Source organism: Leopardus geoffroyi, chromosome B1, assembly GCF_018350155.1.
Source record: "Leopardus geoffroyi isolate Oge1 chromosome B1, O.geoffroyi_Oge1_pat1.0, whole genome shotgun sequence".
Classification (NCBI taxonomy): domain Eukaryota; kingdom Metazoa; phylum Chordata; class Mammalia; order Carnivora; family Felidae; genus Leopardus; species Leopardus geoffroyi.
The window spans coordinates 110133705-110154878 of NC_059327.1; the positions used below are offsets into that span (position 1 = coordinate 110133705).

At 38.2% G+C, this 21174-nt stretch overlaps 1 protein-coding gene and 1 pseudogene across 50 annotated transcripts in view; one reads left to right on the forward strand and one right to left on the reverse strand.

Annotated features, from left to right (window-relative positions):
• Positions 1–21174, reverse strand: part of ANK2 (ankyrin 2) — a 682786-nt gene that overhangs the window by 83759 nt on the left and 577853 nt on the right. For all 50 annotated transcript variants that reach the window (XM_045469598.1, XM_045469715.1, XM_045469646.1 and 47 more), the window contains 7 exons: positions 20829–20927; positions 20116–20214; positions 15149–15346; positions 10016–10114; positions 9216–9314; positions 3502–3600; positions 2467–2565 (listed from right to left, as the gene is read on the reverse strand). In XM_045469598.1, coding sequence (XP_045325554.1) covers positions 2467–2565; positions 3502–3600; positions 9216–9314; positions 10016–10114; positions 15149–15346; positions 20116–20214; positions 20829–20927 — 792 coding nt within the window. The remainder of the gene's footprint in view (positions 1–2466; positions 2566–3501; positions 3601–9215; positions 9315–10015; positions 10115–15148; positions 15347–20115; positions 20215–20828; positions 20928–21174) is intronic.
• LOC123596668 lies at positions 20734–20946 on the forward strand (annotated as a pseudogene).

Here is a 21174-nt window from a genome sequence, read left to right on the forward strand (position 1 = left end):
AACAATATGTGAAAAAAGTATGAATGAAAATCTCTTCCTAAAGAGAGGAAGTGCAAAGTAAGAAGGCCCACATAATAAACAGGAATAAGTTCGTATTTTCAATCCTTAATCCCAAATTCCATTTCACGAAACAATAAAACTCACAATTCTGAGAGAAGAATTCAATACTGAGAGGCAGAAAGCAAAAATAGGGCAGCATCAAAACATGTTACCAATAAAATTAGCCATTTAGATAAAGGGGGTACTTGTTTAGTTAATGTAGGCAATGACTTCTCATCCCAACTAAAAACAAACATGCTATTATGTTTTACATTTGTTTGTTGGCTTTTTACCTAGAAACTTGATTTCTAAGTATAGTGGTTGTTATTGAGGAAATGCTCAGCTAGGCAGTGTAAAGAATCATAGTTACCAGAAAAGATAAAAAGCTCACAGCTCTAAGAGTAGTTTTCGTATTCCACTAGAGCTACATGTGGTAGAGATATGACCACATGTCTAATTTCTTAAAGGTATCTGAACTTGTTTAGTGATAGCATTTAGCAAGCTAATTGCTCCTGTTTTCAAATATAGAACTATACAGTTAAAATCATTCACTCTAAGTAATATTTATGAGCCTAGAATCCCTTTGAAACCAGACACATAAGTCCCATAGTTCTGTTGATGTTAAGGAAGAATTTATACTCTTACAAAACATGCCTCATTCTCCACTCCCATTAAACTGTAAGCTGCTGGTTGGGAAGGGGAGGGGGTTGGTGGTGGTAATGTTTTCACCGCTAATGACTCTTCAGTACTCAGCACAGACCCCAGGGCATATTTTTTATCTAATAAATATTGAAAAAATGAGTTATTTAAAGAAATGAATGGAAAAGCAGATCAAATAGGAAAAAAAAAAAAAAAAAGCAAGCTTGCCATCTAGTGGTCACTTGATAAAAATGTATGTACGTGATAACCAGAGCATGGAAAAGCTAATAAAGTTGACTTCTAAGAACTGATGTGCTTGGCCACTAAATCTTGCCACTAAAGCCTTTACTTATCTGTGATTTATACATTGTTTCAAAGTTTCCAAATAAAGACACATATTATAGGTTCCTAATATGAAGATTTTCCTCTTCTATTAATCATCTAGTAAGAAAAAGCCATTAAGATTCAGCCACACATAACAATTGAGAAGTATAGTGACAGGCAGTGACAAGACTTGTTTTTTCTCCTATATAATTTATTGAAGCTATACCTTAAATCTTTAAACAAAATATTGTGGTGCACTAGCTGAAGGTTTTAAGATTCTGCTTGAGAAAACAAGCAGTACTATTCTCCCCCATCTAAATTCAGGCTGTGTCTTGCAGTTCATTAATAAATCATACTCCACTCCATTTAAAATTTCACATCAAACCAACTGTATTCCATCTACCTCAATGTTGACAGGGGCTTGGTGTCAGTCTGAAGAATAAAATTCCTTTCTTTTTCCACATATCTATCAAAATAAACAAGTGTTCTAAAACTATATGCATCATTGCTCGCTTAAGACATTTACTAGAACCCCATCCAGACTTTTTTTGTGTTGATTTATGATCTTATTGTCTCTAAAGAACATCTAATGTTCTACTGTCGCTCTATTTTTCTATTTTAAAAAGAGAAATTAAAGAGCTGTTGTTCTTAGAGTTCACGCTTAAGAAAAAAACGTTACGAAGTAAGTTCAAAGAAAATAGCACTTCCACTTTCGGCTGTGAGGCTCCCTCTTCCGAGGCCTCCTTTAAGCTTTGCTCCAACTGAATAGTAAGAGAGCCTTACAACTCACTATTACCATAGCCTTCACTCTCCTAGAGTTTCTCTGGCAAACGGCAGTGATTATCACCGCTTCTCCTAAAGAATCAGCAATCATATTCAAAGCAATAAAAAAAAATTAAGCATATATATACTCTGTCATGATACAGATATAGTTTACCTACTAAGTACAATCAATTTTCTTTTTCAGTAAAGGAATAATCAGAAATAAGAAAGTGAGGATGAACTGTTCTCACAGGAATGCATTTGATCCAGTCATGAGCCCAGCATCTGGAGGTTGAGGGTCTTTCCAGAGGCTGGAGTGACCTCATGGCTAAGATCAGAAGTTTGCTGTGGAGTGTCCTACAACTGTGCCCGCAGTAGGTGTCACACCCAACTACAGTGAAAGGGCAGAGCAGCAAACGACAAAGAAGTCAGTCCGGGGCGGTGGGGGGTGGGGGGGTGGGGAGAACTAAATATAATAAAATTATGTTTACATTTTATATGGGTTGATGTTAACTAGAGGAAGCTAAAACCCCTGTATCCATTGTGTAAATGTATTTATTACATCTGCATACTTCTATGTTCTACAATATAGTCACCAAAAGAAGTTCAAAAACCAAAAGCTCAACGCGTTTTATACGTGAAAAGTGTGTGGCTTGAAAACCAACACAATGGAGCCAAAGCCCATCAGTTCCTTTTACTCACCGTGGTGGTGGTGGTGACCTCCTCCGTTACAACCTTCAGGGTGTCGACCACGGAGATGTAGCCCAGACGCTTAGCAATCGCCAAGGCAGTATTGCCATTCTGGAGACAGTGAAAGAGAGAAAGAGTGAGAACTGAGAGGGAGGACTGCACCCTGAGCCAATGAGCTCACCGGCTGCTCCGCATGAGCCAGCATTTCCTTCCAAAACAAGGCACAGCTTAGGAAAATCACTAGTTTTTACCATTACAGCTGAATCTCTTTGTAACTTCTTTAGACTATAGCCCAGGTCACCATGGTAACACAACAAGCTGCATCTGCCTGCTCTTCTAATAAGAAGCACTTGACGCTTTAACCCTAAGGTTGTCAAACATCCCAACAGATATTGCACTGTGTTTAGGAAAGTACCTCTTGAACGGAGAATGATGCCTCCAAAAATTATTAGCAAGTATCAAATATTCTTACTCCTCATCAGAGGTCAGGCCATCTGCTGCAGGTAAGATGTTACCACAGGGAACTCAGTAACATATTTAGCTACAGCTGTGCACAGAGCTCACGGTGCAGCAAAAGAGCGCGAGCCAGCAACTCAGGCTCCAGCCCAGGCCACTGGGGATCCCGGTTTGTTTAATTGCACCGCTTAGTTTACATTTCAATGGCTCCACGTCCCGAAGAGCTTTGTCTAAGCCAGCAGCCTCGCAAACTGTGCTCCCTTAAGAAGGCCGGGCGGGAGGGGCGGACTCGCGCTCACATCTGAGCGCCAGCTGTAAGCAGAGCACGTTCCAGCAGCCTAGACGCGGGGCCCCACTCCCCCGAGAGAGAGAGACGGCCCGAGTCGGGCCCACGGCTCGCCCTCCCCGGGAAGCACTACCGGAGAAGTCACGCTGATTTCTGGAAAGGCTTTCCAGAAATCCCGGGCTTTCCAGAGTGCGGGGGTTTATCGAAGGGGGATGTGTCTGAACTCAGCTCAGACAAGGGGCCGCCAGGGCGGCAGAGGAGGAGGAAGCAGCAGCGTGGTGAGGGGCAGCCGGCGCCTGCCTTACCGCGGTCGTGGCGTTGGGCTTGGCCCCGTGCTGCAGCAGGACGTTGATGATGTGCGTGTGGCCCTGCTGGGCGGCCTGGTGCAAAGGCGTGTAGCCGTTCTGTGGGTGACGGTGGCGACGACGGCCCGACCATAGATTTGCAGCGGGAGAAGGAAAACTAGGTTAGCCTTCATTTTGAGTCTCTTAGTCTTATTTACAGCAAATCCATCAAGGATGCCTTTTATTTGGAGCGCAGTATCACCACCACCCCATTTCTCACCAGCAAATACTCCCTCTCACCTTATGGTCTGCTAAACGAAGAGAAAAGACTAGCTGATGAAATAGACTAACAAACTCCAGATTATAGCTATTATTATATGTTAACTAATTAGCATTAAAAATGGGTATGCTGAGAGATTTCTAATCACAGAAGGGCATTATCACAATGATTTCTTCCCCGGGGAAAAAGAAAGAGTAAAATCTCAAAATCTTTTTAACGGAAAGATGCACAGGATATTTTCACAAGCCACTGCTTGTTTGTTAGGACTTTTCTAATAATCTTTGGGCCAGCGTTAGGGGTTCTAAACCAATGAAAGGAAATCGAAATCTTCCATTCCTTTCAGAGAGCAGCTTTGGTCCAAGAAGAGCACACTTAGAGAATGGAACATTTCGTTGAAAGCTGAGTGGCCCACTTTCAACAAAAAATGACTTTAAGAATTAGGTTCTTCTTAATATCCTAGTCTGAACTTCCTCATAGGTGAAAGCCTGTAATCCGTGATTTGTGAGGAGCTGCTGGTGAGGTTAGTGGGAAGCCAGTCTTGCTCAGAACTCCAGTGGGTGGCAGGTAGGACACAGGTTGGTTGCATATTCATGTTAATTAAACAAAGGGCGCCAGAATCCTTGGAGGCACAACAAAGCATTACTATCTATTATTCATTGAACATTCACTTTGTGCCAGATACCAGACCTTATATTTGTCTTTTAATCTTTGTTATCATCCTAAAAATGAAGGTGCTTGGTACATAGTTGGTGTCCCATAAATAATGAGTGACTGAGTGAATAGATGATTGAATAAATGAATATTTTTCTTCCTGTGTCAGAGGTGATTAAATGGAAAACAACAGTTAAATAATTTCTTTGTGATCATTCTAGGTTCAGAACCTGTATAGATCACAATGGCCAATGGCTATCAGACTACTTTTTTATTATCTCCCTGCCTCATCCTGATAAAATTTCATCTATATATTTGAGACCCCATTGTCTGGGTTCTAAGTTCTGAGTAGTCCATTCATACCATGAACTTGTAGGAATATATATCCCTTTATCTAGTGTCACTGCTGCCTCGTGACCAATACTACTCCTATCTACATGAAGTGTCTGCACGCACAAGGTGCCACATGATTCCTTCTATGCTTTTGCTGTGACTCTTTTGTCCATGGGGATGTCCCCACATGTGTGTGAGTCTATCAGTCTCAGAGTCTTTCAGTCTAGAACATCATCAGCCCTGCCATGTTTGGTATTCATCCCTGCAATGGAATCACCCCAGGCAACCTGGAAATATAAACCGATTACAGGGACTCTGAGAAACCTGCTATTGCAGGGACTCTGCTCTCAAATAAAGTAATTCATGGACATCTGAGGAGCATAAAGTAGTGATATTTTTTTCCCAAAAATTCTTCCTTTCCATTGTGTTTACAAATGTTCCATCAACCAAATTTAGTTCACCTCTTCAGTATCAACCAAGTTCAACAAGCATTTACTAACCACATGTTATGTGCTAAATAAGAGACACTGTGCTTCCATAAATTAATAATGTCAGAGTAACATTCTTGCCCCCAAGAGCTCACATTTTTCAAGTTGTCAATGGACATCATAGCCAGGAAAATGTCTCCCGGGCCTGACTTAATTTAACCTTTACCTGAAGCTTCTGGTGCATGAGTATATTTGCCAGGGAAGTCTGGAGGAACTCAAAAACTTTTACATGAACATTTGGTTACAGCTTACCCATGGTCTTAGGCCCATTCTGCTAGGAGCTCTTGACCCAGTTCTACCAACTTTTAGCATATCCCAAAACCCCTCTAACCCTTCATTGTCTCATTTGCAAAATGGGAATGGCCAAGATTTCAAGTCTGGTGAAGGATCAGATGTGTTGTCTGTGTAACTTTGATTTATCTAAAGTTATATACGCTAAGAAACATTATTTTGGTATTTTTTTTCTTTCTCATTGAAGAATTCTATGATCTTTGCATTATATTTCACAAAGAAAATTTTCTTTTACATGCTGAAGTTCTAAACCCTTTTCGCAAATTGATCATATAATTAACCAAATCTGGGTTACCTCAAGCTGATGTTATAGCGTTTCATTTTAATTTTAAGCAACTAATAGTCCCACAAAACAAGTTCACTTTTCTAAGTTCTTATACCAAATCATGAATGTTTGAGGGGAAAGGCAGTACATATGTTTACATTTTCACAGCAACAAAACAAATTTTTAGTAACCATAGTTACATGAGATGTGAGGCAGAAAACATAAATCCTTTTCCAAAAATTCCATTTGATGTGAAAAAAATTCTGAAGTGTTTATTAAAAGAACATCTTTTGATTTATGTATCTGTCCACTCCTCTGAAGACATATTAAAAGAAATATTTTCTTCCAGAAGCAAGTCAAATCTACACAGTTCAATTTTTAAAAACTTGAAAATTTTAAATGAGATTTTTCTCTCAACCAAATGTCTATGTGATTGTATATCAAACCCCAAGCGGGTAAATGACGTTATCTAGACAATATATCTGGCTTGTAAATATTATTTCAACATTGACACACTTAACAAAAGTCTACAGTAACTGTTTTCAAGTTCCACCAAGGTCTCATTGCAGAGCTACCATTATTCCTCTCAGAAGACTTGGATTCCAATAAGAATGTCTGTCCTGGGGGCTCCTGGGTGGCTCAGTCAGTTGAGTGTCCGACTTCAGCTCATCTTTAGTTTGAGCATCGGGCTTGCTGCTGTCTGTGCAGAGCCGACTTTGGAGCCTCTGTCCCCGTCTCTCCCTGCTCCTCCTGCACTCATGCTCTCTCTCTCTCAAAAATGAGTAAACATTAAAAAAAAAATGTCTTTCCTGTATGCTTAAGTGTGATCTGACTCAGCAGAAATGGGGTTGGGTGCTAATACCGAAGAATTCATCTTCAACCTTTTACATGATCTCTAAGTACAATTTCATGAAAAGTCCAGAACTGCTCAGAATCTAGGCAGCAGCTGTTCCTCCCAGAGTCACATGAGAAGTTTTGAATCTTAAATATCAATAGTAGTAGTTATGATTTTAAAAACAACTATTTTTCATTTGTAAATATGCTTATGTACAGACATGATTGTGCTTCTGCTTCTAAGAGGATATAAAAAGACTAACTTCCAAAACTTACGTTTCTAATTATTAGCATCTTTGAACGATGACTTTGAAAACTCTTGAATGCGCTCACACTAATTTAGTCGAGCCCACTCACATAGCTGCAATAAAGAATTTCTGATATATAAACTTAAATGAACAAACATGTAATTACATATTTCTTTGGACCAAAGAACCTGGAGCTGCAAGTTATATTAGCCATCGTAGCAGTAGCTATATTATTCACTTCTCTTTCCCTTGAAACAATTTGAGTGCTTGGAAGTATGGTGTCATACTCCAACCTTGTTTTGCTGAGTAGGACCTTTCAGTTGCCACTAGAAAAAACATCTGGGCTCAGGTCAGCTCTGCATTATCCTTGAGAACTTGCAACCCAGGCCTTACACACCATTGCCTTACTAAGCATTACCACGTGATAGTCCAAATGTGACAGAGTTGGTGGGATTGGTGGGGATGTCAACTGATGCAACCACTATGGAAAACAGTATGGAGGTTCCTCAAAAAATTAAAAATAGGTCTACCATATGGTTCAGAAATTCCACTTCTGGGTATTTATAAGAAAACTAAAACACGAACTCAAAAAGATACCTGCACCCCCCATGTTCATTGCAACATTATTTATAATAGCTAAGATATGCAGCAAACTAAGTGCTCATCAATGGATGAATGAACAAATAAATACAATTGCACACACACACACACAATGTAAATCATTCAGCCATAAAAATGAATGAAATCTTGTCATGTGCGACAACATGGATGGACCTGGAGGGCAACATTCTAAGTGAAATAAGTTAGAGAAAGAAAACACCATATGACTTCACTTCTGTGCGGAATCTAAACAAAACAAAATCCAAACTCATAGATACAGAGAACAAATTAATGGTTGCTAGAAGCAGGGGGTGGGGAGTTGGGAGAAACAAGCGAAAGGTATCACAGGGTAATAAACATTTTTTAAGTGAAATACAATGGATTTAAAGAGTACATGATATTGAATGTCCTGTGTTCAGCTATATCCTCTGTATTTAGAGGGTGAGGTCCTTCCCTCAAAGGTGAAGAAGAGGTGGTTAGAACATACCCAACCTTTTATCATGTGTCACCAATAAAAACACAGAGATTTAGAGGTATGTACTGCTAATAAAAATGTTGTACACGCACATTTAAAAGGGAAGCACTATTGCTATTCACAGGACGTAGTATCGGAAAATACTGTTGTGAGAAAGTGAAGCACTGATAAGCTAGTTTAGTTGTAGGGAAGTTATGAAGTGGTCGTCTGGCAACTTAGTTCAGGTCACAATATAGAGACTCGAAAACAAGGAAAAGGATGACTAGGTGAGAGAACTCAAGAGAAGGATTTCATAGCATGGAATAAATGTCAGGTAGGAGACTGAACGATGACTGATAAAATTTTAGGTACAGTGAGTTGATATTAATGACTTATAACGATGTAGAAGTTAGATCATTATACCAAAGCTTTGAGAGCTTTGGCCCTGAGGCAGACTGTCTGAGTATGAATTCCAATTCTTCCAATATATACTCTGTGACCTTCGATAAGTTATTTAAATTCACAGTGTAAAATGGAGATAGGACTAGCATCTGACTATGAGGTTATTTAGGGATTAAATGATTTAATATAAATAAAGTCATATATAATGTATATGTGACTCACAGGTTGCACTTAATAAATATTAGTTTAAAATTTTTTTTTAAAAATGAAAGGCTCGGGGCACCCGGGTGGCGCAGTCGGTTAAGCGCCCGACTTCAGCCAGGTCACGATCTCGCGGTCCGTGAGTTCGAGCCCCGCGTCGGGCTCTGGGCTGATGGCTCAGAGCCTGGAGCCTGTTTCCGATTCTGTGTCTCCCTCTCTCGCTGCCCCTCCCCCGTTCATGCTCTGTCTCTCTCTGTCCCAAAAATGAATAAACATTGAAAGAAAAAAAATGAAAGGCTCAGGGTCTAGGCTGCATGTCTACATTTCTTCATGTGGAAAGAGGGGATGACAGGAAGGCAGGCCAAGGCCTTGAAACAACATGAAGAATCAGCCAGAATATCAGAGTGTTCTAACAGGCTTTTATTGTATTCTGCAGTAAATTGTTAACTGGATATGAGCTACTTTAAGTCTACAAAAAAAGTAGTTCTGAAGCTAACCTACCTGGCTGTCAAAGGTTATGAGAATGAAAAGCCTCAAACAATTGTACAAAACTATATTGCTTATTCAAAATCACTTCAGAAGAACTAAAAAGAAAAAAGTACATTTGTAGCTATGGTGAGCTAGGGAAGTGTCCACAAGGCAGAAGCTTTCTGCTTATAGAAAATAAAAATGAGTACACATATTTTACCTTGGTTTTTGCGTTGACATTCGCACCCTGCTTCAGAAGAAAGTTGACCATTTTCACATTTCCATAGTGACAGGCCACAATTAAAGGAGTGTAACCAAGCTAAAATAAATAAATAAACAAACAGACAAATAAATAAGTACTCTTAATGGTTAATACTCAAGGAGAGAGGGATTAGGTAGAATTTCAACTATGGTATGATGGGTAGAAATTCTATTCCACTGTGTAAGTATTACTTAGCAGATTATTGACACTTTCTGTGGAGACAAATATGGACTGAAGCAGATCCCAGAGCACATGGAACTTCAGCAAAGGGAATTAGACACGTGTGTGACTTCATCTGACAAAGGCCCAAGAGAGACACAAATAACTGAATCTGAAAACAGAGATGAGAGATGGAGTCTGATAGCCGGATGTGGAAGAGATACATGAAAAATGTAGCTTAGGTGGGCTTGAAAAGTTTCATGGCATAGAGAAGGAAAAGCCAGTTTAAGACCAAGGGCTTGGAGGCAAGTAAGCACAGGAAGAAAACAGCAAAGTCACCTTGACTGGCAGAAGCAATAAGGGAGAGAGGGTGGACTTAAGCCAGCACTGTTTTAAAGGGTTCTGATATCACCATCTCCATTTAGACTTGATTCCAGCAAAACTGGAGAACCGTTATAGATTTGTGAGCAAAACAGAGTCATAATTAATTCAGAATGGACTTTTGAGGAGAGGGGCTTGGACTTGGGCGACCTAAATGGGGGCTACTGGGAGTCACCCAGTTCAGAACCTGTCACACTTTTCAAGGTGATTTGCTTTACCTTTGTGTGAGCATCCTGGTCAGCCCCATGCTTAGTAAGAATGTCAGCAACATTCACTTTATCTTCCTGGGCTGCAAGGTGTAAAGATGTGAGTCCACTCTAGAGAGAGAAGGGAAGCGAATGGGTATATTTGGAAAAGAAAATATATTTCATCATCTATAATGTCATAGCTATTTAAAAAATCCCAGAAAATTCACAGGGTCTCCCAGAACCTGCAACTTTTGATATCTAAGACAAACCCTCAAAGTTAATATGTCTTTCCATTTATGACATATTCTCTAAGTTAATCAACACTTTCAACAACAAATTACACTTTCTACATTTGGGTACTTATAATGTACTTAAATATTTATATTATATATGATGTATTTATGTTATATTATAATGTGCTTAAAATAACTCAGCTAATAAGCTTCCAAACAACATTCATTTTTTTTTTTAACGTTTATTTATTTTTGAGACAGGGTCACAGCACGAACGGGGGAGGGTCAGAGAGAGAGGGAGACACAGAATCTGAAACAGGCTCCAGGCTCTGAGCTGTCAGCACAGAGCCCGACGTGGGGCTGGAACTCACGGACCGTGAGATCATGACCTGAGCTGAAGTCGGACACGTAACCGACTGAGCCACCCAGGCGCCCCGTGACACCATCATTTATATACAGCACCATAAATCGGCCAGCTTTATGTAAAATGTTTGGCATCTACACATCAAGTAAATATTTTGATTATTTGTATATGCAATTAAAGTACAGTTATGAATTAATACAAGATGAAAGAAGAGAGAACAACTGGTTTATTAAGTCAATGCCACAATCTGGCAGCCTCACTACATGTGCAAGTAGTTTCTAACAAACAAAACTGACATTAAAAGAATCCCTTTAAATCCTAAATCATTTGTGTATTTAATGGGTATTTTCTGACTACCTTTCATATGCCATGAAGTGTTGTAGGTATTTGAATATATCAGTGAACAAAAGTTTCTTCCCTGTATGCTAGTTAGCAGTATATTCATTCCATGTTTCTCTCCCCCTACTATTGCTCAAATACCTGGGATATTCATCCTCTTCCTGTACATCCTGCAGCTGTATACTGAGGTAGTTTCTTTATGTTCTGAGTTGTCAGCCCCCATCCACCTGCCCACCCCTACTCCCACCCCCACCTCCACTTTCCAATTCACATCCAATTAGAATTGACCAGCCTCCCCTGACCATGGATTTGCAGTCAGGTTAGGTTGAGACAGCTAAGCCATGTTCTTGAAAATTCATGATCTCTAGCCAGGGAATACTCCTAGAAATGGACAAGTCCTCTGACCTTTAAAAAACAAAATTAAAAAAATAAATGTACAGAGAGAAAAACATTCTCCAATTAGAAAGAAGTTTTTTTTTATTTGAGGCCTGGGGCTTTGAAATCCTTATAGTTTTGGCTGAGCTCAGCTTTCAGTTCTATAAACCATCAGGATGAGATGGAAGATAGACCTTTTGCATTAAAATGTGCTTACTTCTTGGGGTGCCTGGTGGCCCAGTTGGGTAAGCATCCAACTCTTAATTTTGTGATTTTACAGTTGGGGAGTTTAAACTTCATGTTGGGCTCTGCCCTGACAATGTGGAGCCTGCTTGGGATTCTCTGTCTCTCCCTTTTTCTCTGTTTCTCCTCCACTTCCGCTCTCGCTCTTTCTCTCTTTCAAAATAAATAAACTTTGAAAAAAAAAGGACTTTTTTTTTTAAGTTTTTCTCAAAATAAATAAATAAACTTTGAAAAAAGAGGACTTTTTTTAAAGTTTATTTGTTTGTTTTGAGAGAGAGAGAGAAAGGGCGAGTTGGGGAGGGGCAGAGAAAGCCAGGGAAAGAGAGAAGCAGGCTCCCCACTGTCAGCACAGAGCCTGATGCGGGGCTTGAACTCATGAACCATGAGACCATGACCTGAGCAGAAATCAAGAGTCAGATGCTTAACTGACTGAGCCATCCAGGTGCCCCAAAATGTCCTTCTAAACAAATACTATACGGTCCTAAATTTTGAACAACATGAATATAAGGACAAAACAGAAGATTCTTCCTCATTTTGAGTTTCTTCATAGGAAAACAGCAAACATAAAAATATTTCTCTTTATGGACACAATTGGTCTTTTAAAATGTCATTGAAGTGACTACGAAGGGAAATGATCATGAACTATCTCAAAGATATTTTAAATGGCATGTCAAATGTATCTGCTGTTTTCTATACTATTTGCAGAATAGATTTTCTACAATATAAGATTGCAAACTAACAGCCAAGATGAGAGTCCTCTACACTTTTTTATGATAAAATTGCATACCTAAATCAAATTATGAAAACTTTTCTAATAAATCAAGAAAATAGAAGATGTTGAAGGACTTCTTTTCAAAAAGAGGAACTTATTTCCTGAGATGCACTAGTGGACTCTACAACTGTTTTTTCATTATCACATGGTGACTGGATAAGAAATGTAATATAATTTCTATATTTTAGTTCTTATTGAGAAGTAATCATTTGGAGAGTATGAAATTATTGATTGCAGTTGGTCTTGAATAGCAAAAGAATATATGCATGTTTCAAAGGCTTTAGAAAAATGTATTATTGGCTTTGCTTTTTACCTGCAGTTGCATTAGCTCATTATAATACCAACCAAAGGGTAAGGTTATATTTTTATAGATAGATTCTATATATTGTATTATTATTAAGATATATATAAGCGTATTCCCTAAAGTTTTATTCTAGTGACAAATACATCATACCTTCATTTAGGACAGCACTCAAATCTAATATTTAAATCATTGTTATGAAGATAACATAATTAGTTTGTGGTTCAAAATTGAAAATATTTCTTCACTGTGAAGTATGCAACTCAAAAATATTCATAAAGATTCACTGACTGACTGATAAAACTCCCTCAAAGGAAGTAATATGTTTAGAGGAATACTATCAGAGAGTACATAGTTAACTGATTCCAGATATGAGTACACCATTTTTACAAATTAAAAATAGCAGTATCAGAAGCATTGCATGATCAGTTTCATGAAATGCCTAGAATTTCATTCTCCTCAAAATTTTGCTTGATTTGTTTATGGATTTCTTGTGTTTATTTTCAAATGCATATTTGTTTTTAATGGACAATAAAAACTCTCTGCCCTCTTCATATACTGATGTTAAATGAAGTATTCTACCATTGGTCTCATAGTGAGAATAGCCCCAGTAGGTAAATGACCACCTGAATGGCATGGTTTAGATGACCACAAGGAAATCCATGCCCCAGACTATAATGACAGCTGATACATTGAATGTAAGGCTTAATCATGTTCATTCATGTTAAAATATAAATAAATATCTTTTGGAGAGCTAACTCTATAATTATTTCTGACTATAAAAAAGAATCTGTGAGGACTTTAGATAGAGAACAGAGAAGTGTATAAGGGTAAGGGATTTACTGGAGCATTTCTGAGTGATAAAGACACAGAAAAGGACTCTAGAGGCATTCAAGACAACTGTCTTTTTCATAGTTATTTCTTTTTTTTTTTTTTTTTAATTTTTTTTTTTCAACGTTTATTTATTTTTGGGACAGAGAGAGACAGAGCATGAACGGGGGACAGGCAGAGAGAGAGGGAGACACAGAATCGGAAACAGGCTCCAGGCTCTGAGCCATCAGCCCAGAGCCCGACGCGGGGCTCGAACTCACGGACCGCGAGATCGTGACCTGGCTGAAGTCGGACGCTTAACCGACTGCGCCACCCAGGTGCCCCTTTCATAGTTATTTCTAAAGGACATAATGCTACATAACCTATTGATAAATGTTATAAAGACCAATTTACAACTGAGTCTCCAAAAGCATTAATTAGCTCAACGGTGAGATGTAGAAAACACTGTATTTGTGCGTTTGTGAAAAATCCTAAGAAACTTAATTTTCACTAAACCTATAACTTGTCTTACATAAAGCATTAAGAGATCTAAATGATGAGCTAACTTGGGGCACCTGAGTGGCTCAGTCCGTTAAATGTCTGATTCTTGATTTCAGCTCAGGTCATGATCTCACAGTTCGTGGGTTCAGAGCCCTGCATCAGGCTCTGTGCTGTGTCAACACGGAACCTGCTTGGAATTTGTTCTCTCTCTCTCAAATAAATAAATAAACTTAAAAAAATAAAAATAAATATATAAATGATGAACTGACTTATAAACATAGGCTTCAACTTTTAGTTTCTCAGCAGCTGGCTCCAGGGGAGTATATGTAAGTATAATGTTTTACTATACATTACATAGATAGGTAGGTAGGTATGCAGGCAGGTAGGTAGGTTGAGTTATAGATATATATATAGAGAGAAAGAGGGAGATGTATAGACAGACATGTACTTGTAAAGTCCAAATATTTTCATATTTGAATAATATCTTTTCCTCTTCTTCCTAACTGTTGCTCTATTACAGTTAATGTGCTTGTCCTCAGGAGCCATTTTCTGGAGAAAGGCTTAAATGACTGCAGTCCTTTATTAAAAACACTAATTCCCTGGCCACCACCACCACAACTACCCAAGCTAGGCTGAAGTTGGCTATACAGACTTCTAGCGAGTTCCTTGTCCCCACCCCCCAACCTCTCAGGTGCCTCTGATGCTCAATCAGGCTCCAAAATGGCTTGGGTAGTGGCTATGGACCAACAGCTTAGACGCAGTTGTTTGGGCCAGATCCCAGAAAACTGTCACCTCTCTCTGTATCCCTCACTCTTACTGTCTCTGTCTGAAATTTGGGATTATGACCAGCAGGTACTATGGCAATCTGGATTGACTTCTTAAACTGAAGTGATGTTACCTCTTCGGAGCTATGGGGTCATCACTTTGCTCACAAAACACAGAGAAGCAGAGAAAGTAGATCTGCAGAGACAGGTAAATGAAACTGACTCACAGGGAAAAGTCAAGATTCAGAAATGTAGCCATATAGGCAGAGAGTCTGCTTCTTGCTTCCTTGTGGTTTCTTGTTCATCGGAAGACTCGACTGTTACTGTCCTTGAATTCTATAAGATATCTCTATTTCCTTTTAATATATCCCCCATTTTTTGTTACACGTTATCTTTGATTGGTTTCTCTTTACATTCATCTGAGAGACTCTTGGCTAAAACAAGAGGCAAAAACAGAATACCTTAGTTGACATGTGAATATTGGCTCCCTTATCCAGAAGCAAGGTGACCATATCCGTGTGCCCCTCCTGTGAGGCCAGATGGAGTGGGGTTACTCCTTGCTTTGTTACAATGTTAGTCTCTGCTCCATAGTTCAGGAGTGTGGAAGCGATCTGCATTTGATTCTTCTTGGCAGCAATATGTAAAGGAGTATAGCCATTCTATAAACAAAAAACAAAAAAACAAAAACACAAAAACAAAAACATATATACATTGTAAGTTTAACACTTGCCTTAATATATATCTTTGCATATATATTCAAGTAGGAATATATATTCAATAGGAAATAAGAATCTCTAATCAATAGAAAAGTTAAAAAGTGAGTTTACAGTAGATCTAGATTCTTACCCATTAAAGTTCCCATCCAACAACACCCACTCGTATCTTTACAACCAACATCAAAAGGCACCCATTCTACTGTAAGACAGGTATAGATACAAAAACCCCAAAGCTTAACATCTCTTTTTATAATATAGGTTGTCTCCTGCAGAGCAACATAAAACCAGCCAGGTTCCTCTTCCCTATGACTGTCCTTTAAATACCTGGAGATGGTTTTCATGTCTCCCTTTACCCTTCTTTCCCAGGTTAAACTTCCCCAGTCCTTCAACTATTCCTGATAGAAGCCCCATCTCCAGACCTCTCCATTAAGGAGGATCTGTTCTGGACTGATTTTAGTTTGTCAACACTGGTCTTGAACTGTGCTACCCAGAACTAAATGCTATGCTTCGGATACAGTTTTAATAGTACAGAATAAAATGGAATTTTATATTGTATATTTTATATTGTATATTTGTTATAACACTCCTGCGACTATGCTTCTAGCTGGATTGTACTTTTTACTTATTCAATAGCTATTTAGTAAGTAGCTAGCACATGCCAGGCAGAGTGTGAGGATATAAAGGTGGACAAGATACAATCCCTGTCTTTAAGCGGTTGCATTCTAATGGAAAAGATATTTAAAAAAAAAAAAAAAAACTAGCTTATATTAATCCTGTGGCCAGGTAAAATCCTAGATCTTCCATTGCCTCTATAACCTGTGAGCTCAAAAATAGAAACATGAGGCTACTAGTTTTATGTGGGAGTTTGTAGAGAGGACCAGAGGAATTCAGACTTTGCTGACAAGAGCTACACCTTAAACCCTATACTTGGTTAAAAGAAACAACAAACAGACCCATGGAACAAATGTAAGTCTGGAACCTATATTGTTCCCTTTCCTTTTCTTTTTTCAAAGGTAGAACTTTCTTTTTCTGGTAGAATTTTCCATGAAAAATGTGTAATAGAAACTAAAAATGGTGGTTTTGACATTAACTGTGTTATAACGAAGGTAAAGGCCGCATAACGATCAATTGCTTCTTGTGCGTTTATCATAAGAGGTCATTTTAGGTTATGTTATTTCCTGAAGCCTAACTGCAAAGGGAACCAAAAAATAAAAAGTAGTTTTCAGAATTTAAGTGTCTTTATATACCATCATCGAATCTTGTTCCTCAATGTCCTATGTTATCTACCTACTCTGCCCCCCATTTCTCCAAGTAAAAGTAGGCCTCTTTCAGTTCAAATAAATGATATTTCCCTTTCAGCTGCTGAGGAAATCTGGCAACTCTCCTTAGAAGCCTTTTCATGATATTATCGTAGGTCCCAGATGCTTCAGGTGTTCTAGAACACTGCACTTAGAACCAAGAGCTCCTTTAAAGGACACATAATTTTTTATGGACCATATAAGTTTAGTATTTTTTTTGGCACTGTAGTGTATTTTCTTCCATCCGAACATCTCCCATCCCTGCACATAGGCTCTACACAAATTAGATGAATTATCAGAATACATTTACCAAGGTTAGGAAGTCAGAGGCTTATGTGGAGGAGAACAGCAGGTTTTATCAAAACAACATAAGAGATCATCAAAGAGAGTGTCAATTTTGACAATATAAGAGATCTGACTGTCCAGTAGATACTTGACCTAAAAGATCTGAAGAGCCCTCATACTTCATGTACAGTGACATTTTTTGGAATCAAATAACTAAAAAAAAAAAAAAAAAATCCAATAAAAACTAAGAAAAGCTCTGGGCTCTGGTAGAAAGAAGCAAACAGATTCTAAGGCCCAAGAGATTATGTCTGTGGCTGGGACAGGTGGTTGCAGTGAACAGTCAAAAGTGGGGATGGGAGGGGTGCCTGTGTGGCTCAGCCTAGGTTAAGCTCTGACTTCAGCTCAGGTGATGATCTTGTGGTTCATGGGTTTGAGCCCCACGTCGGGCTCTGTGCTGACGGCTCAGAACCTGGAGCCTGTTTCAGCTTCTGTGTCTCCCTCTCTCTCTCTGTTCCTCCCCCGCTCATGCTCACTGTCTCTCTCTCTCTCTCTCCCCCTCAAAAATAAATAAACATTAAAAAATTTTTTAAAAAAAGTGGAGATGGGAGTGAGGGTCCAAACCAAGAAGGCTTTTTGGAGTAGTCCCAGAGGACTCATGCTCATTGACAGGCTGGGGTGGTTGAGTGGAAGATACCAGAGGAGTCTCCTGAACACCCATGCTACTGTGAACTCCGAAGCAGAGGATTGCTCTACCTGGTCTTCTGGACTCCATGCATGTGGCTAAGACCATACACCATAGAGGCTAGAGATCAGGGATATATTTGTCTCTCTGGCAAAACCATACAGATTATTTTATAATTTAGATCTTCTCTCCCAAGTAGATTGAGAGTCTCTTGTGGGAGGAGAACAATGTTTTACCACAATCCTTTCTTTATACATAGGAAGAGTTAAAGTATTGTTGGGTATTGATGAAATCTTTCATATCTATGTTGATAATGGCCAGCCTGGAAAGTTCATGAAAAAAATACTGGCATGTTAAGTGAGCAGATATTTTTTATTCCATTGAAATAGTTTCTTAGCCTTCATTCTTTCATTTAAATGTATTGAGAACCCACATAATACTGTATGAGGTAATTCAGGAATATGTAAATGAATATTACATAATTACTGTCCTCAAGTATTTATAATCTAGCAGGAAGAAAGACATCAAATAAATACAGAATTGATGAGATTACTAAGAAAAGAGTATCAAGGAATAAGAATGATAAGCATAATTATCAATATTTGTCCTCCTTTTTTGATAGTTTAAGTATTTTATTGTTAGTGTATATTTGTACCAATAAAATATGCATACATATGTAATGTATAAATATATATGCAGACATATGTGTAGTTATATGTACAAAGTTGTGTATATTTATAATATATGTAACATACTTATATATGAAATATATAATATTATACAGAGTATACTTTTTATATAATGTATCCCATTTTATTATATATGTATAACTATGTAATTTAAATAGACATGTGAGTACATATTTGCATAATAGAAGTAGACTAATTCTCTCTCTACTGCTTTGGGACACAGTGGACCTAGTGGTTAAGAGTTCTGGTTCTAGGGGCGCTTGGGTGCCTTAGTCGGTTGGGCGTCTGACTCTTAATCTTGGGGTTGTGAGTTTGAGGCCCATGATGGGTGTAGAGATTACCTAAATAAATAAATAGATAAATAAATAAATAAATAAATAAATAAACTTAAAAAAAAAAAGAGTGCTGGTTCTAAAGTCAAATTGCTTGAGGCCAAATCTTAGCTCCATTGCTTTTTAGTCATGTGACTTTGAACAAAAAAATTAACCTATTCAAGTATCATTTCTTTATTTGTAAAATAGAAATTATTATGACACCAATCTCAAAGGATTATTATGAATTTAAATGAGATATTGTATGTAAAGTGGTAGGCACAGTGCTTGGCTAATAAACGGTGGTTGAGCTGTTTTATTATGTCATCTAACATTACATGACTATTTTCCTAACAAAATAAATACTTTTTCTTTTTAAATAAATCCTAATATGTTCTCAATACATGTTTGCCGAATGGATTAATAAAAGGTACAATGACTACTTTATGTATCATATGACATTCATGTGTATTTTCAGTGTAAATAAGGGACAGCTCCAATGGCGAAAGATGCCCTATCCATAGGTACAAGTCTTAATTGGGACCATCTCGGAAATTGGTGCTACATGTACACCAAAAAGGAATTCCTAGCCTAGGGACTTAAAAGGATGTATGTTATAGTTGACATGGATGAACTATTTAAAGAAAAAGAAATAAAGAGTCTTACATATACCACAATGAAAAAATTGAAGTCTAAAGGAATGAACAATTCAAAGGTTATGTTATAGGAGAACATGCTGTTTACAGGGGAAAAGAAAAAACCTATCTGCCTTTATGAGGTTTCATTTCTCAAAATTCAAAACTTCAGTCTCTAAAACAGAGTGTTGGCAATAAGAGTCATCTCTATTGGTTCGTAGGCACATCCCCTTAATCTATACTGACTGGTAAAAAATCTTAAACGACTTTGTGGAAGCAACTGGTAGAAAATTTTTTAAAAAGTCAATATCAAAAGCTACTATCACTAGAACTACTTGAAATTATACCATAGCATGTGTTTAAAAAAAATTCCCTGCAACAACATGGATGCAGGTAGAGAGTGTTATGCTAAGCGAAATCAAAGACAAATAACATATGATTCCACTCATGTGTGGAATTTAAGAAATAAAACAAACAACCAAGGAAAAAAGGGAGAGAGAGAGAGAGAGAGAGAGAGAGAGAAAGACAAACCAAGAAACAGACTCTTAACTATGGAAAACAAACTGACGGTCACCAGAGGGGAGACGGGTGAGGGATGGGTGAAACAGGTGATGGGCATTAAGGAGGGCACTAGTCATGATGAGCACTGGGTGATTTATGGAATTATTGAATCACTATATTGTACACATGAAACCAATATAACACTGTACATTAACTATATTGGAATTAAAATTTAAAAAAATAAAAATTCCCACGTGCGGTCAGATTATAGTTATACCCTGTATCTGTAAACCCTTTTCTGCGGTCCTCACCTTGGCAGTGGCATGAGGGGAAGCACCCTTCTCCAGTAACAGCAGTGCCACCTTCTGGTTGTCATAATGAGCAGCAACATGGAGTGGGGTAAGGCCATTCTGTAAAGGGTGTGTTTAAATTCAGCATTAATAAATTAGCGTTAGCTGCCCTGAAGCTACCAAAATGCATGGAAACCGATGTATATTAAGTCTGTGTTAATTAATTAATACGGTCAATAAAAAAATCAAATAAATGCCTAATGGTTTTCATATTAGAAACTTAGCTAAAACTGAAAACGCTTGGTTGAGCTTTAATTAGCACAGGTTATCTTGATATCCACCATAAAAAGAAGTCTAAGATGCTATGCAAGAATTACTACGTTAACATTGCAAGGGCTCTTCTAAATTTAGAGATGTTCTGGGCCCTGTTGTGACAAGAACATACATTGGAGGCACAGCTTTAAATGCCTTCTAAATTGGTGTGTATGTGGACAGGTCACGGGACAGAGAGCCATCATGTCTATTTGGCATAGTCTCATCAGTTGCTTTCATATTCCTTTCAGGAGAGTGGGAAAAATACCCTGAAGCACAGATCTCCAAAGCTTCCAACTTGACTGAGTTATAAAAATGTCACATATTAGCTTTGCGCAGTGGCAGTATCGTAGCCAATGAGGTTTATCCGAGGCGCGATTATTGCTAATTGAAAAATGTCACGTATTAGTAAAAACCTTTACCTTCCCTGCAGAATCTGCGGCAGCACGGCGTTGCAAGAGGAGTTTTGCCACATCCAGGCTTCCATACTTGGCTGCTACATGCAGGGGAGTGAAACCTTTCTGGAATGTGAAGAACAAAAGTAAAATGTAATATTTATTTTTGTGACTCCTAACAAAACTTGTTTTATTTGTTAACATATTAAGCAAACTATATTGGGTCTCTCTATTTGGGAGAAATAATGAGAAGCATTAAATCTGTGAGCCACAAACAAGGACTAGAAAAAAAGAAGGAAATTTAATGCACAAGAGTTTGACTTAGTAGACTGAACAAAACAAATTTTATTTTGAGGGCTTAGAAATTGACATT